The 16,966-nt window shown below is 41.8% G+C and overlaps 2 protein-coding genes across 3 annotated transcripts; both read right to left on the reverse strand.

Moving 5' to 3' along the window:
- Positions 261-3,522, reverse strand: LOC110430965 (motile sperm domain-containing protein 2). 2 transcript variants are annotated; one of them, XM_021449278.1, is made up of 8 exons: positions 3,146-3,522; positions 2,882-3,033; positions 2,324-2,476; positions 1,934-2,080; positions 1,511-1,663; positions 967-1,089; positions 775-882; positions 261-662 (listed from the first exon to the last, which is right to left on the reverse strand). In XM_021449278.1, the coding sequence occupies exons 2-7, from the start codon at positions 2,996-2,998 to the stop codon at positions 805-807; spliced, it is 771 nt and encodes a 256-aa protein (XP_021304953.1). In that variant the 5' UTR covers positions 2,999-3,033; positions 3,146-3,522; the 3' UTR covers positions 261-662; positions 775-804. The 2 variants fall into 2 exon arrangements, with proteins under 2 accessions (XP_021304953.1, XP_021304954.1); XM_021449279.1 differs by having other exon boundaries at positions 3,195-3,486.
- Positions 5,293-8,048, reverse strand: LOC8066879. Its single transcript, XM_002437639.2, has 4 exons — positions 7,724-8,048; positions 6,270-6,336; positions 5,923-6,130; positions 5,293-5,722 (listed from the first exon to the last, which is right to left on the reverse strand). The coding sequence occupies exons 1-4, from the start codon at positions 7,927-7,929 to the stop codon at positions 5,493-5,495; spliced, it is 711 nt and encodes a 236-aa protein (XP_002437684.1). The 5' UTR covers positions 7,930-8,048; the 3' UTR covers positions 5,293-5,492.

The following is a 16,966-nucleotide window of genomic DNA, read 5'->3' on the forward strand; positions in this document are numbered from 1 at the left end:
TGTGCTCCATGATTCGTGCCACCGGGCCCACTTGCTCGATTTTTCTCTTTTGTTGCAGATTAGTTTTCCGGAATGTAACTGATTTGATGTATACCTGATTTTTTTTTTATGAATGCAACTGGTTTGATTCATACCTGGTTTTTATGTAATACAACTTTGTACCCATAGCATACTCTTCAAACGCTGGTCTGATTAGTTTGTGTGTTTCTTTATGAAGTCTAGAAACTAAGCCATGATTTCAATCTTATAGCAGATAGAACTTTGATAAAAAAAAATGGAATCCATGTGTTGTCTGCAACTGAAAAGTTATGGTACTACACCATGGAATTGGGCATACACAAGTATTGTAATTGGCAATTGTTCAAGGGAGATGGATGAAGTCCATATATAGCTTCATCCAGAACCAGAAAAATATGGTACAGGACCATTCCAGATAGCAGCCTAAACAGAGCATTCTGCTCCACAGAAGTTGTACAAGCACGGGGGCCATTCTTTTACTGGACTCTCACCAAACGTTTGCTGCCGTTAGTCTCCGTCTGAGCAACTTTTGAGAAGTTGATCCAACGGTACAGATAGGGAAGGCGCCAGCCCCACTGGGTGCCAAATCCATTCACCATTCTCGATCAATTAAAGGCCATGTTTCCGAAACCACCTGCACATTTCTGCAAATAGGAGCGATAAAAGAAATAATTTTTAGGAGAGATCGAAAGAACTAAATGTAATCTGCACAATTTAGAACTTTAATCGTTCCATAAAGGCAGAGGTAGAACTGACTTGCAATTACTGAAGAAATGATCATGGGATCTAATTGCAGAAATCAGGAGGCACAGTTTCTTCTTTGAAGTATTCCTTTCTCACAGTCTCCGCGTCGCAAAACCTTACCTAGCAGGAGCAACATAGCAGTAGATTGTAAGATTATCCATATCGTTTGATGAAGCACTAACCTAAGAGAGAGGGAGAGCATACCAGGGAGGCATATGATTTCAACAGAGGTTTAACAACCTGCCACATTGGCTGAAAAACAAATGGAGCATCGACAAAAAGAACTTGGCCAAGCCGCTTCGGGTAGTAATAGTAAAAAACATCAATCTGGGAAATGGGAGGGGCCATTAATTGTGATGCATATACCCCCCAAAATCATGTTTATATGTATATTAGTTGCACCATAAAGCAAGAAATTAGAAATCCATATGTGATTTGAATTAACCCATTAGATAAATTTGTTTTTTTTTCTTCTGACTTCTGAGAGCATGAACACGCCTTTTTTTTGGAATTAAAATGCCTCATCACAGTTTTCATATGCAGAAAAAAGTTTCTTGTTTTATTCGACTGGAATTACTTTTTGCAACAGATGTATACATTGCATGAATGATTGCTAATATTTTCCTGTGGCATTACTGCCTCTTTTTACAATCTTCCATATTGTCGCAAATAAAAGTATGCATCTACCATTGAACAACACAAAAGGTAATCGGAGATGTTTAGCATGCCTTGAAGCTATCAAACTTACCAAAAACTTTAGGAACTGGAGATCACCATTTTCAACACGAAAGCCTCTCAGATCAAAGATCCCAAGTATATTCTCTGCTCCTGAGGGAAGTCTGCTTACTGCCTTCTCAACCAAATAGGCACAGAGCTTCTGGTTTTCAACTGGATCCTGTGTCTGCAGTAGCATATTATACATGGGTCATCATTATTATTAAGAGCAAATGCTTGTCGAATACAAGAAACATCTGTAAGTTGCAAGTCAGCTAGCTAAGCCATGTAGTTTAATTTTGGAGCTGCTATGAAGTATGAAGTAGTACTGATTGTTTCCACAGCATACTGTCATCCTTTGTTCTTTGTGCTATTCTAAAAATTGGAAACACTGTGTAGCCACTATCCCTGGTTGAACATTTTTCCAAATCAAGATTGGGAAACAAAAGGAACGCACCGAAGGAAAATGTTTGGCTGCCACTACAACCAGCACAGGTCGGCCATAAACGTCCAAAGAATCATGTACATATGCCTTGCCAGTTTGGTAGAGGCCTTTCACTGATTCTTCTGATAATTCTGAAACACCAAACTCCTGACGCCATTTCTAATGCAGTTGAAAGGAAAACTGAAGATACCAATGCTTCTATAAATTCGGTTATAAATTACAATACCAGGAATTTAGTGAGTAAATTATTAGGTTTCTGGTGATCTTGCAAAACATCAATCTTGAGGTGTGCAGGGTATCACTTCATATCAAAATTCACATTGGTTCAAAGATCAGGGATGAAAACCCCTCTTAACAATAAAAGTATGTGATAACATCAAATAAATTCAAACATGAGGATACAATCGCCTTGGTGAGCTTGGGGACGGCTTCATCGACAGAGAATTTGCGGTCCTTCAAGAACCAGAGGACCATGTCGTCATCGTCTCTCCCGTTCCTGCCAGTGGGGAGGCCTGGGTGCTCCCTCGCTAGCCGTTCTTTCACCTCTAGGACAAGCTTCAGACGGGAAGCAACCAAAGCGACATAGACAAGTCGATCATTAGTCAAAGAGCATCTCCAAGTCCAAGAGACCCTTTACATGGCAAAATTTAGAAAACATACAAAAAAGCATGCTCCCAATAGACTATCCAAATCACTCTCAATCTTTTCCGCTTTTTAAAGCCACTCTTGTCGTTCTCTGTTTTTGGGGAGGCTACATGGGTCTCTAAATGCAATATATGGTAGTTTGTATTTTGTAATAGATTTTATCACACAAAGAAAGTTATGAGAACCTATTAGAGTGTAGGAAATAATAGAGTCTTTTAGAGGTGCTCTGAGCTTACATATGATCCCATTCTTTTATTATCCTAATAAAAAGCTACATATCCCTCTGCTGGTGGCTTGGAGGTGGGTGTGGGTTACCTTGGAGGTGGAGGTGGCACCTGGCGGCGCGGCGCTTTGGCAGCGCACTGCAGTCCTGGACTTGAGCGGAGGAGCACGGACGACGGATCGGCAGACGTAGCAAGAGGCAGTCATCATGTTCGCTTTCACTCGGATTCTGCGATTGTTGGTCCCTGCAATGCAAATGCAACGTGGGATTCTGGATATTTACAGCTGACAAAAGTTGGGGTCGGGCCATGGAGAACCCGGCCGACAGCAGCAAAAACAGCGGGGCCCAAGCCCGACCCGACGATGCAGCAGCAGACTGAGGGAGGGAGGGAGCCAGGAGGTGAACGTGAGCGCCGCGGAGCCTGGAGGGCGAGGGCCGCAGACGCAGCCGGCAGCTCCACGCCGTTGCCGTTGCCGCTGCCGTTGACCTCCCTGCTGCTGCCTTGTCTTCTCCGTGGGCGTGGGCGTGGAGGAGGTGAAGAACTCGGTGGCCGGGCGGTGGAGAAGCGTGGTGGCTGGCTGCAGTGGCTCAGCGCAGGCAGAGCGGCCTGCAGTTCCGTCGGCGAGCCTGGCGCCGGTGCTCCTCCGGCCAACAGCGTGCAGCTGAGCCAGCCGTGAGTCGGAGATTGATTTGGGTGGGGGGGTTGGGGGGGGGGGGGGGGACTGAGGAAAGGAAATATGGAAAAAGTCCACTTTACGTCCCTCAACTTTCACCAAAGTCTGATTTTCGTCCTTAAACTCTAAAACCGTATAAAATACATCCCTCAACTTTTAAAACCGTGCACATTACATCCCTGACCTGGTTTTGAAAGCGGTTTTGTCTTTTTCTTTTTATTTATTTCGGCTGAATTTTTGAAAAATCACAGTAAATCACATAAAAATTATAGAATAAAAAAGTCAATTTTGTTGGACTTCAGACGAGTAGATCTACACATTGAATATATAATATAGTACTCCATCCATCCCAAATTGTAAGTCGTTTGACTTTTTTTACCCCAAGTTTGACCACTCGTCTTATTTAAAAAATTTGTGCAAATATAGTCAAATTTAAGTCATTCTTGAAGAACTTTTATTAATAAACCAATACACAACAAAAAAAGTGATATTTTGTACAAAACTTTGAATAAGACGAGTGGTCAAACTTGATATTAAAAAAGTTAAACGACTTACAATTTGGGATGGATTAAGTATGTTTTAGTACAAATTTTTTGATGCAGCTTTAGATCTATGCTTTTATGTAATTAATTAGACTAATTATAACTAAAGTTTCTATGGTCCAATTGTGATGAAATTTATATGGTGGGCTAATTATTCTATGCTTGAGTTGTAGTAAAAAATTATACTTATTGGATCATCTATTACTTAGTTATAGATTTATTTAGGTTTATGCTTGTTAAATCTTAATAAATCTATAATTAATTAGATCTATGATTTTATGTAATTAATTAGACTAGTTATAGATTTATTTAGGTTTATGCTTGTTAAATCTTAATAAATATATAACTAAGTTACACATGATCTAATGATTATGAAATTTTTACCACAGTTTAACACATATAATAATTAGGCCAACATAAAAAATCACCACAATTAGACTATACAAATTATAGCTATGAATTATTCTAATTAATTATAGAAAAACACAGATCTAAAGCTACAACAAAAACTTTGTACTAAAGCATACCATTTTATATGTTTACTGTGTAGATCTACTTATCTAGAGTGCAACAAAATCAGATTTTCTATTTTATGAATTTTATGTGATTTACTACAATTTTACAAATATTCAGCCAAAATAAATAAAAATAAAAAAACAAAACTGCCTTGAAAACCGCTCATAACCATGTCAGGGACGTAATATGCATGGTTTGAAAAGTTGAGGGATGTATTTTACCCGGTTTTGAAGTTCAGGGATGAAAAGTAGACTTTCGCGAAAGTTGAGGGACCTAAAGTGGACTTCTTGCAAGGAAATATCAGGTCAGGTCAGGAGAGCTGCTGCTGCTGTTGCTTTTGGGCTGGTCACCCTAGATTTACGCTTTTCGGCCTGTTGGGCCGTAACAGAGAACATGCAGCTGCATTTTCTTGTTGGGCTACCTCCATTGCCATTGCCACCCCCATCATCTTCTTTCACCTTTTCTTTTTCTTTTCATTTTGTTCCTTTCCCTCCTCACCCATGCGTGGTAGAACTTTGTATTACAATCAGCCTTTTGTAACCAATTAGCCATGATCTAGCAGGCGACTCAGGCAAGACCCCAGCGGTGGCAATCTCCAACAGTGGGGATCAGTAGCACTGGGACGTCACAAACAACAATTGAGTTCAAGGTGAATATGCTACGTACCGCCACAGCTCAGAATATGCAACATTGTTCACACTAGAGATTCATCCACACGAGCGAGGATACTCTATATGTATGCTTCTTTTTTTTTTTTGTTGAGATGACATAAGACAACAATATGTAAGTGCACCTTCATATATAATAATCAATCAAGCACATGGAAACAAAATTTATGACACTTCTGAAGATTGGATATATATACAACCCCAACTTTTTTTTTGGTAAGATCAGGTATGATTATTCAAGGTAATTCTGGACTGACGTACATTGTCGAAAGAAGAGGGGCATCAATTGTGGGGAGGAGAGGTTTATTGTGATGGTGAAGACGATGAGGAGCGATAAGGCAGGCCCTGCCTTTCTATCTTGGAGGGGCAACTGAATGGTGGCTCGATGTACATAGTCCCACACCGCAAGAGACGTTGTTCGAACCGGTCCTTGTCGTTCCCGCAAACAAACTTGCGGCACCCCTTTGGGTGCAAAATGTTGTCACTGGCAGGACAAAACGCACACGCCCTCCTGTACTGGGAAAGAGGGTCTTCTGCAGGCATTGTATTATGTTTGAACCAACACTAACATCAGATCATATATTAATTACTCCACTATAAGTAACATGCAGTATGGTTAACATCTATAGAAGCATGCATGCATGGATTCATTCCAATTATTAGTAGTTAAGACGATGAAGGAAGAGAAAATAATGAAAGGAAGTCCAGTCAGCACGGACGGACGTGTACGTACCCATGATGGTGCATATTTCGACGATGGGAGTCGTTGCACGTGGGTATTTGGAGGTGTCAGAGGATGGCTTGTAGTGCACCTCGGCGAAGAAGCGCTTGATTTTGTTGGTGCTGCGGCTTCGAGCCCAGAAGTTGAGGTGGAACCACACCTGGTCCCTGAAACCAACTCGGGCTTCCATCAGGGGCTTCACAGCATCAAACTCACCACCCTGATGTAGAGATCGATTATATATATATACATGCATGTCATCCAGCTCGCTGGTGCAGCAGGAAGTAGTACTACTAGTAGTAGTAGTCTAGTCACCATGAAAAATACTCGAATTAATCAAATGAGAAGTAAGCGCATACCTTGTGCCTGGCATTGTAGTGACAGAGAGCATGTTGGACTCTCCTGATGAGCAAGGCGTCACGCTCTCTGCGTCCAAATCCAATACAAGCGGAGAAATTTTAATTGCTAAGTTATGTGTAAAGAGCAGTGAATACTAGGGAAATATTTTCTAGTATACATTCTTCAAAAATATTTTCTAGTATAAATATTATTCCAAATCCAATACAAGCGGAGGAATCCAATAAAAACGCCAATAGGTGGTCCCTATGCCAGTTGTCTACCTTTAACCACAACAAGTGGATCTGCTGCTTCCACTTCGGTACTCCCCTCTTAGGTGTTTGGATCCAGAAGCTAAAGTTCAGTCCGTGTCACATCAGACTTTCAGATAGGACTAAGCATGAGCTAATTATAAAACTAAACTAATTGCACAGGAGTAGACAAATTAGCGAGATAAATCTTTTAAGCCTAATTAATCCATGATTAGCACATGCTTACTGTGGCATCAGACATCGTCAAATCACGGACTGATTAGGTTTAATAGATTTGTCTCGTAAATTAGTCTCAAACCATATAATTAATTTTTTTAGTTAGTCTATATTTAATGCTCCAAATTAGTGTCCAAACATCCGACGTGACATGGCTAACTTTTAATCCCCTCCCTGCCCTCGAATCGCTCTCTTGCTGTGGTGCGACGCCGAGGCGAATCCATTCACATGTTACATGTTAGATATGTAAGGTGCAATTAAATTTGAAAATATCTTTTGGCCACTCATGATCTAGGCAGTTTTTGTCTGTTATATCTTCCGACACAACATGATGTATTTTTCATTAATTTGAAAATTTGCTGCAAATTACAGTTCCAATTAATTATGACCTTTGCAGTTTGCACTACACTTAATTTTGTGTACTATATATACAACCAGATGTATAGGAACAAAATTTATGTCTTCCATATTTCAATGAGGCAAGGGTTCATTCAGTTAAGTTGTATCAGGGCATACAGGCAATGCTTAGAAGCATGGTAGATGGATATAGAATCATGTGGCTAAAACAACAGGCACTACACAAAGATTCTATGAGCTTCACCTATAGTAATGTGTACATATGCATAGTAGACTTGCATGGCCCCCACATTAGAGTTAGGCTTTATTTTGATCCCTGTTACTAGCAAGGCATGGGGCACGGACCTAGTAAGTACTAATAAGGTAAGTATATTCCATCAGCTAAATAAATAAAAAAAAAATCAATCAACAGAACCATGAGCAATCACATGAGATGTTTGCAGTTAATTGTCGGATTCGCACCTCTAGTCCAATACTAATGCAATACATAGGGATATACAGTAGGGATCTCAGTATTAGATTAGATAGATGAGCTAGCATGTACTCCAGTACGTAGTGTGTGTGCGTATGGCTAGGCGGCCAGGTTGCGATGAGAGGGGAAGGGGAATTTCAGCAGCGTATAGTTGGCGTACCCTTCTGTGCGCAACGCCATGGACATCAGTTGTTCGTCCTGCTTGATGATGCGTTGTCGTCCCTTGTGCTTGTGCCTGCGCCCGTCTGCCTGGCCGCCGTTCTCCAGCCGTAGCTGCTCGTCGCGGGACAGATCCGGCAGCAAATCCTTCAACGCCGGCGCCGCCCACTCTATGCGTCCCCTAAATCCCGTCGCCGACGAATCCATGGGACCCAGATCCCCTTCTCGATCGCGTTCGCGAGGCTCCGGCCCGCGCTGGGGATTGGGATTGGGGAGGGGGGCAAAAAAGGAAAACGGTGGTGGACAGGAGAGCAGCCGGGCGGATTCCCAGCACCGCACCGGAAAATCATTTTTCTATATAAAGGAGTGTTTAGTTCCGGGATGAAAACCGATCGGATAGGCATGGATATTACTGATATCATATTTATTTTTATATTTCTGATCGAATTTGGATTCGAATACGGATAATATCAACCATGTCGGATAAGATATGATTAGATGTCGATATCACAAATATACGATTTATTAAGTATTCGGATACGGTATCGGATGTTGAATATTTGGACTCGGATACGGACAGATCTAAACCTCTCTAAACGAATTCGGTCTCGAATACAGTCATAAAATATCCGTACCGTTTTCATCCCTAGTTCCTATAGAATTCAAAATGTAAAATGTCAACTACTTTGGAGTGATAAAATGTAGGGCTTGTTTGACACACCTCAACTTCACTAATAAAGCTGTTTTTTTAGAAAATAGCTTTATGAGTGACTTTCTAGATGAAGTTGAGCTGTTTTGGGAAAAATGTTCGGCAAAATAGCCTCACCAACTACTTTATGCATAGTTGAGAGAGAGAAATGAGGGAGAGAGCTGCAATAAGCTACTTTTTTTCAGCTTCATCCCAACTTATGTCTTTGTGAGAGGAGGAAAAAAACAGCTTCACCCATGAAACTATTTTGGAAATAAGTGTTTGGCAAAAAAACAGCTCACAACAGTTCATGAAGTTGTTGTGAGCCCGTAAAATGACAAAAATTTTAAAGTCATGTTCAGTTCCATCTAAAATACAGAATTTATTGTCCTTATAAAACCTCTTGAGGCTCATTTTGGATTTTTTTTGGCCTCTTGAGGCCAAAATCCAAAATGGAGAATAACTACTTTTTGCCAAAAATTTTTCATGTGTTTAGTTCTATTTTGCAAAATGATGGACCAAAACCCAAAATTTTTTGAAAAAAATGGGAACTAAACACCCCAAAATTTGGGAACCCGAAATTTTAGGCCTTGTATAGTTCCACCCTAAAACCCAAAATTTTTCAAGATTTCCCTCACATCGAATCTTTAGACACACGTATGAAGTATTAAATATAGATAAAAAATAAAAACTAATTGCATAGTTTGGTCGAAATTTACGAGACAAATCTTTTGAACCTAATTAGTCTATGGTTGGATAATAATTATCACAAACAAATAAAAATGCTACAGTGTCGTGAAATTTTTCGCTTCACGTACTAAACACGGCCTTAATATTGTTTGGTTTATGACCACGTGGACGAGTTTGATTTGACCTAGTTTTTTTTGTCAGGTTGAACCCATCTTTCTTGTTTGGTTGATAGGGGATCTACGTCTATCCCGGTTTTTTATTGGATTTTTTATTTATACCATTACAATTCTATAAGTTTGAAGATACGCTATTATAATTCACCTAGGTCTTGTTTAGTTCACCCAAAAACCAAAAAGTTTTCAAGTTTATTCATCATATCGAATCTTGCGGCACATGCATGAAGTATTAAATATAGACGAAAATAAAAACTAATTACACAGTTTGCCTGTAAATCACGAGACAAATCTTTTGACCCTAGTTAGTCCATGATTGGATAATATTTGGCACAAACAAACGAAAGTGCTACAGTGGCCGAAAACTTTTCATTTCACGAACTAAACAAGGTCCTATTTGGAGAACTGTCATTATAAATTAACTCATGCTTGTTATGCCATTTTCTACGTCTTTTGTGTACATGGGTCCATTGTGAGCCACGTATTCCTACGGTAACGTATATAGACGTTAAGTTCACGCCTCCTCCATTAGAATAAGTGACACCCGTGATGGAGGAGCGCTCAGCTGCGACAGCCAGAGAGCGAAGCGGAGCGGCGATGAGCGCCCGTGGCGGCGAGCGCATGAGCGACGTGGCCATGAGCGCCCGCACACCTTAAGCAGCCGCCCTCCTCCTCCCCGACGGCATCAGACCTCGGAGCACCCCGATTCGGTCTCAGGTCATACACCACTGCACGAGATAGCCGAGGGCGCCGCCTGGTGGGGTACGGGTACCTCAACGACGTTTGGTGGGGTACGGGTACCTCGAGGACGTGTTCTCCGACACACACAACTTTGTGCACCTCACAAGCACAAGCATATGAAAGTAAATACAAACTTATGTAATAGAAATATAAATCAACGGGAAGAACAATGTTGACACAGTATTTTTTCTCCTGAGGTTCACGTATTTACCAATACGCTAGTCCTTGTTGTGTCGACCGCTCACTTGGTGGTTCGACGGCTAAGAGGTGTTGTACAAACCTCGTCCACACGTTGAACACTGCAAGAACCTCGGCCATAAACCAAGTGAAAGTAGCTCAATGGCATGCTCTACTAGTGTTGCTCTTCGCGGCTCCCGCGGGGTGAGCATGGTACCCCTCACAAATCCTTCTCTAGAGCACCATACAATCTTCTTGCGTGCCGAGAACTCGCCACCAAGCCGTCTAGGAGGTGACAACCTCCAAGAGTAACAAGCACCGCCAACTTGTAACTCAATCACCTAGTGTCACTCGATGCAATCTCTCAATACAATGCACTAGAATCACTCATTCACTATTGATTCACAATCTAGCAAGCACAAGTGAGAGTTAGAGGGCTTCCAAGCACTTTCAAGCATGGGCGCAAAGTCCCCCAAGGTGCTCAACCTCAGCCATGGCTAAGGAGCACTTCTATTTATAGGTCCCATGACTAAAATAACCATTGCCCCTTCACTCGGCAAGATTGGATGTGTAGGTCGTTATAACCGAACATGCCAGGCCCTACGTTTGGTCACTTCTAAGCGACCACGTGTACTAGCCATTTGAATTCAACCATTGTCACCAATGGCTAACTCGCGCAAACATAGTACCGCCACAAACTAGACGCACTTCTCCACCAAGATCGAATGCGTAGGTTAGAAACAAGCCACACCACTGGACACGCTGCAGCCGAGTCCGATCATGCCCCAAAACTACATCGAGAGGCTTTGGGAACGACTGAAGACGGTAGGTCAACCACGATCGGACACACCCCTGCGTCTGGTCCTTCTTTGCATGAGCTGCTAGTGCGCGTGCTACCACGTCGCCAAGACCGAACGTTGCACAATGTCTTGCCCACGTCAGGTCACCACTGAACTCTGAGTTAGGTCACATGCAAAAAATGACCGAACACGCAGGTGCACCCCGAGACCTGCGTCCGATCACTTCTAGTGATCCCCTTTCGCCTCTATTTCTTTGCCAAGTTGATCCACTTCAACTCCAATGACTTCTCATTTGTAAATATGCCATCACCACTAAGTGTAAACACACCTTGTGCACATGTGTTAGCTTTTCACAAATATTTTCTCAGAGGAATTAGCCTCTCAACTTGCCACAACACTCGATCCTAGCAACAATGCAAAGTTAGATCACTCGAGTGGCACTAGATGACCGACATGCAAACAAGTTTGCCCCTGTTAATAGTAAGGCTATCTATCCTAAACATGGTCATAAACTTCTCTACACACCTATGACTAGTGAAATGAAATACCCTATAAGTTATTATACCTTTGCCTTGTGCATTCTATTCTATCTCCTCTTTTGTTGATGCAACACATGCACTAACCAATCACAAATGATATGATCCACTTTATATCATCACATGACTATATTAGTTCATCTATCTCGACCTCATTTGTTCTTCATTGTTGCCTCGGTTCACTGGTGAAGTCTTGTTCAAGCTTCACCATCACACACGGTCTCTCACTTCAAAGCCTTCAACTTACCCTTCACACTTGCAATCGGTCTGTCGAGCCAATCCTCATCTTGATCTTCTCCACCTTGGCCACATAACTCCATGTTATGTATGATATGCAATGAGCTTCTCCATCATCACATGTGTGAGCCTTGCAACATATCACCTTCATGGCATATATTGCTCACACATATGTACCTATAGACTAATCACCTATGCATCTCACATTAAACACAACTACTCCACCTAAGTTGGCATTCAATTACCAAAACTAAACAAGGACCTTTCAAAGAGTCCCTGGGTCAGCGCTCGATGTGGGTTTGATGTGGGTTGGAAACTATTTCTCCATTTCTGAGAAATGGAGCGGACCCAGATCTATAGAGGATATTACCTCAAGGAGCGAACCCATCCACTTCTTCTCCAAACCAAATAACCCTAGAAATGGGTCCGACCCAACCTAGCCCACTACAACCCTCCAACCAAACACACTCTGAGCATCTCCAACGGTTTTGTAATTGAGGTTTGCATTTGACTAATTTGCCAAAGAGCTCAAATTGAGGTATCCAATGGTTTTGCATTTGAGTTTTGCATTTTGGCAAAGTTGGCAAACGAGGGAGGAAACTTGGCATTTTTGCCAAACCCAGGACGACTTGGCAAAGGCCGATCGGTCTCTCCTCCCGCGCGTCCCCGACTCTTCTTCGCGCCATATAGTGGAAACTTCCATCGTGACATATCGCGACACAAAGTCCCGATCGGCCTCCGACTCCTCTTCGCGACACAAAGTCTCACCACACGTCGTCGTCCGCCTCGTGAAGAAACCCCTCCACACGCACCGCCGTCCCGATCGCGACACAAAGTCAGCATGTGCCGCCGTTCGCCTCGCGACAGAAACACCTCCACACGTGTCGTCGTCCGCTGTCGTAGTCGGAGAATCGCGCCGCCTGAGGCCATGAGTTCAAGGCCGCCCTCCATCCCTCCCACGCCGACATTCAACGCGAGTTCAAGGCCACCCAACGTCCATCATACGTCAGCCTCCAGTCAGATCGCGCATGAAGAAGACGGGTATGTCTCTCTATCCTCCCCTGGTTCGTATCAGTCATGGTAGTTCCCTAAATGTGGTAGGAATGGTAGGTTTCATTTGATCTAGTACTAAATCGTCTGGGGTTCTTGATGTGTCAAATTCAGTATTGTTTTTGTGGTGCCGTGATCTGTTTTCCTAGCACGTTTCAAGTATATTTAGGTTTTTTTCATGTTCATCAATACCTTTATTCAACCACGATGCCCTAGCGGCCTGCAGTACTTCGTCTCTCACTTTTTTCCTTGAAGCTAACGCACCAGCGCGAACTGAAGGAGGCGGCGGTGCAACACAAGCGCGGGAGAACATGCGAGACTTCCCGCGCGATGGAGTGGACGGCGCGAAGAGAAAAAGCGCGTGAAAAAATAACGATCGGGTCTTGATTTTGCCAACTCAATTTTGCCAAAACTATTGGAGACACTCAATTTTGTGACTTGGCATATTAATTTAAGACTTGGCAAACTCCTTGTTTTGCAAAACAAAAATTGCAAAATCGTTGGAGATGCTCTTAGAGACTTCAAAAAATGCATATTTTTAAAAAAGCAAGCATTATCCACCATTTTTTCTTTTATTGTCATCTATTTTTCAAAACCTGCCACATCATATTGCTATTTTAATATTTTTCTATTATATGGAGGCAAAGATACTGGTTGGCGATGTATGGATAGTACAGGCCATCATGAAAGTGCCACCACCACCACCAACAAGTAAGGCTTTCTCTTTATCGCCGTCGTCGCCTCCGCCTAGGGCTACTCTCCTTCCCCTTTGGTGCATCTGCTCGAGACAAGAATGTGGGACCTATCCTTTTTTGTAGTTTTCTAGTGTCTTAGGATTGAGTCTAAATAATTTTTTTGGCAAAATTAGATGATTTTCAGTCGGGATCATGTGTCTTGCTATGACTTTGATGATTGTCACGACGAGATCACTATTGTAGGTGTCAATTTTGGTCTTTATCTACAAGGGGAGGGGTGCTTCCGGGAGCCTCGATGAGGACAACGACTCCAGGTCATCGATCTCATCATCGATGATCGTAGAGAGGAAATCAAGGTGATGAATTTGCATTCTATGTCATACGTGATTTAGATGTGTTTTGGACTAGTTCCAAAATGTTGAATCTTGCGGCATGTCCAATGTTAGGGTTGGTCATTTGATTCGACATCAGCACTGCACTTTGGCTTCGGCGCTCAAGGAAAGCCATTGGGGAAGAAGACGAGAGAAAAATCTAGAAAGAATATTATATATATTTTATTTCAGATTTTTTAATGTGTAATTTAGGGATGTACTGTGCCAAGATTTAATATAAGTCCCTCACCACTGACATATACTTAAGATTATCAGACCCAAGACCATTGTGGAATATCCGAACTTGAGGCTGCAAAGAAAATGGGTGTGGGAGATCCTAGTGCAAAACCTATGTCGAGCGGGACTCAAATCAGACCATTGATTCAGCTCCCTACCGAGGAACTAGGTATCACTTGAATGAATATAGTGGAAGAAACTATCCAGCAAATGAAAGGGAGTTGTTCAATTTGAGGCATTTCAATCTAAGGTTTTGAAGAATCGTTTTCGCATTCTAGACAACAAGCCCTACCATCCTTATAAGACACAAGTCAAACTGGTTCTTGCTTGCTGCATTCTGCACAATTAGATTCTTGGTCATGGTAGAATCGGTGGCAATAATTGGCAAGAAGCATTAGGTACTATTTCCACCATATTTGGGGTATGAATTTTAGCATTGTACAACTAAGGGATCATTTAGATGGCCGGAACCAACCCGTTTCTCAAAAGAGAATTGCAAGAATTAGTGCCAAATGAAACTTTCACCAAGTGATTCAAAGCTGGAACGTCGTTGGAGTCGGAACGGCTGGAGGATGGTTTCTCCCATTTGTCTCTTGCCTCTCTTTTGCAATAGTGACCATACTTTTTTAGTTAGTTCTTTTTAAAGCGCAACAAGTTAAAATATGTTATATTTAAGTTGTTCTTTGCACATGAAAATTTTTGATCATTTTTTAGCATATTTTAATTTATATAAGTTTTATGAAAAAGTTTTTTTTTCCCATTTTTTTAGAATCCAACTTACTAGCCAAATAATAGGAAAAAGTCTACATCACCCCCTGAACTATGGGGTGGTGTCTACTTTACCCCTGAACTACGAAACAGTCTAATTTACCCCATGAACTATCCAAAACCGCTCAAATCACTCCCCAGGCGGTTTTTTATGGCGGTTTTGCTACAGTACCGTAGTTTTGACTTTTTCTTTTTTCCTATTTGTTTTCATATAATCTTTGAAAAATCATAGTAAATCACAGAAAAATCATAAAATAGAAAATCAAATTTTGTTGGACTCCGCATGAGTAGATCTACGCAATGAATATATAATATGGTATACTTTAATACAGATTTTTTTCTGTAGCTTTAAATTAGTTAGAAAAAATCAAATTTTATCTGTAATTAATTGGAATAATTCATAGCTGTAGCTTCTATGGTCCAATTGTGGTGAAATTTTTATGGTGGACTAATTATTCTATGCTTGAACTATAGTAAATATTTCATACTCATCGGATCATGTATAACTAAGTTTATTCAGGTTTATGCTTGTTAAATATAAATAAATGTATAACTAAGTTATACATGATCTGATGAGTATGAAATATTTACTATAGTTCAAGCATAGAATAATTAGTCTACCACAAAAATTTCACCACAATTGGATCACAGAAGCTGCAGCTATGAATTATTCCAATTAATTACAGAGAAAATTTGATTTTTCTAACTAATTTAAAGCTATAGAAAAAATTTGTACTAAAGTATACCATATTATATATTCATTGCGTAGATCTACTCATGTGCAGTCCAACAAAATTATTTTTTCTATTTTATGATTTTTCTATGATTTACTATGATTTTTCAAAGATTATATTAAAACAAATAGGGAAAAAGATAAAGTCAAAACCACGGTTGCCGTAGGAAAACCATTGTTACTGTAGTAAAACCGCCATCAAAAACCACTCTGGGGGGTGATTTGAACGGTTTTGGATAGTTCATGGGGTAAATTAGACTGTTTCATAGTTCGGGGGGTAAAGTAGACACCACCCCATAGTTCAGTGGGTGATGTAGACTTTTTCCCCAAATAATATAAAGAAGTGATTTTGATTCAATCGTCCGAAATGTTTCTTATGAGAATCAAGATATCTACCAAATGCACCCTAAATATCTTTCTGTTGTTCTCAGCTATGTTCAATCCACAAGTTGCATTCTATTGACTATGTTGTGCATAGCCCCTAAATCCAGATCTTCTATATCAGAGTACAGAAAAACCATTCCCAATAATGCACCTGTAACATAATACTAGTATACATGAAATCTTTACCAGAACTGACATAGGCTTTAGACAAAATAGCGCATACATAGCTTCAAAGCATTACTTAAGATAAAGGAAATCAGTTTCTTTTTTCGCAGCTGAAGATTTACTACAACTAATAACCACTGGGTGGATATTCCAGTGGAGGAAATCTATCAAAGTCCAGCAGATGATGAGGAGATAGGGCCTTTACGAACAGCACGTAGAACTCATCGAACTCATCAAAATCCACACATCTGACGGGGCCTGAAGCTCTTTGGTTGTCAAGGATGAAGATGCAGAGCCGGCCTGTGTTGCTATGGCAATATGCGTAACATACCACGGCATGCATTGACGCATTCGGATCATTCTCCTTCACCTCCTTCCGGTCCTCACGGCGGCAGCCACGGAAGACGGCGAGGGGCCTGTTGCTGCCCGGAATGACGAAGGTGTTGCAAAACTGCTGGGTCGCGAACAACGTCCCGATGCACGGCCCACGCTCGTAGAGGAGCCGCGCCGCCGTCTCGGCGGTGAGCCCGCCGCCCTCGTAGCTGTATCGCTCCCAGTCCTTGAGCGGGAGGAGGAACGGCGCCGGCGGGGGACCGTTGGTGGTACGAACACCGCCGAGCCGCTTCATCATCTTCAAGATTCGTTCCATGTGCCCGCCCTTCTCTGGGTCCCAGGTGCGCTCGTGCTCGCGAGTGGAGGGGTTCCACACCTTCTCGCGGAAGCACGCCTGCCGGAGCTTCCGGGGTGCAGCGGCTCTGCAGGCGAAGGTTCCTGGCCCATGATTGGCCTCGAACTTCCG

Source organism: Sorghum bicolor, chromosome 10, assembly GCF_000003195.3.
Source record: "Sorghum bicolor cultivar BTx623 chromosome 10, Sorghum_bicolor_NCBIv3, whole genome shotgun sequence".
Taxonomy (NCBI): domain Eukaryota; kingdom Viridiplantae; phylum Streptophyta; class Magnoliopsida; order Poales; family Poaceae; genus Sorghum; species Sorghum bicolor.

Bases quoted from the DNA above. Each gene is read 5' to 3' on its own strand.
- LOC110430965 (XM_021449278.1), bottom strand. From the start codon at position 2,998: ATGATGACTGCCTCTTGCTACGTCTGCCGATCCGTCGTCCGTGCTCCT. The intron at 1,090-1,510 runs GTAAGTTTGATA...CCCATTTCCCAG, and splicing joins TCCAGTTCCTAAAGTTTTTG to ATTGATGTTTTTTACTATTA. The intron at 883-966 runs GTATGCTCTCCC...TGCTCCTGCTAG, and splicing joins TGAAATCATATGCCTCCCTG to GTAAGGTTTTGCGACGCGGA.
- LOC8066879 (XM_002437639.2), bottom strand. From the start codon at position 7,929: ATGGATTCGTCGGCGACGGGATTTAGGGGACGCATAGAGTGGGCGGCG. The intron at 6,131-6,269 runs GTATGCGCTTAC...TCTCTACATCAG, and splicing joins ACTACAATGCCAGGCACAAG to GGTGGTGAGTTTGATGCTGT. The intron at 5,723-5,922 runs GTACGTACACGT...CAATGCCTGCAG, and splicing joins CGAAATATGCACCATCATGG to AAGACCCTCTTTCCCAGTAC.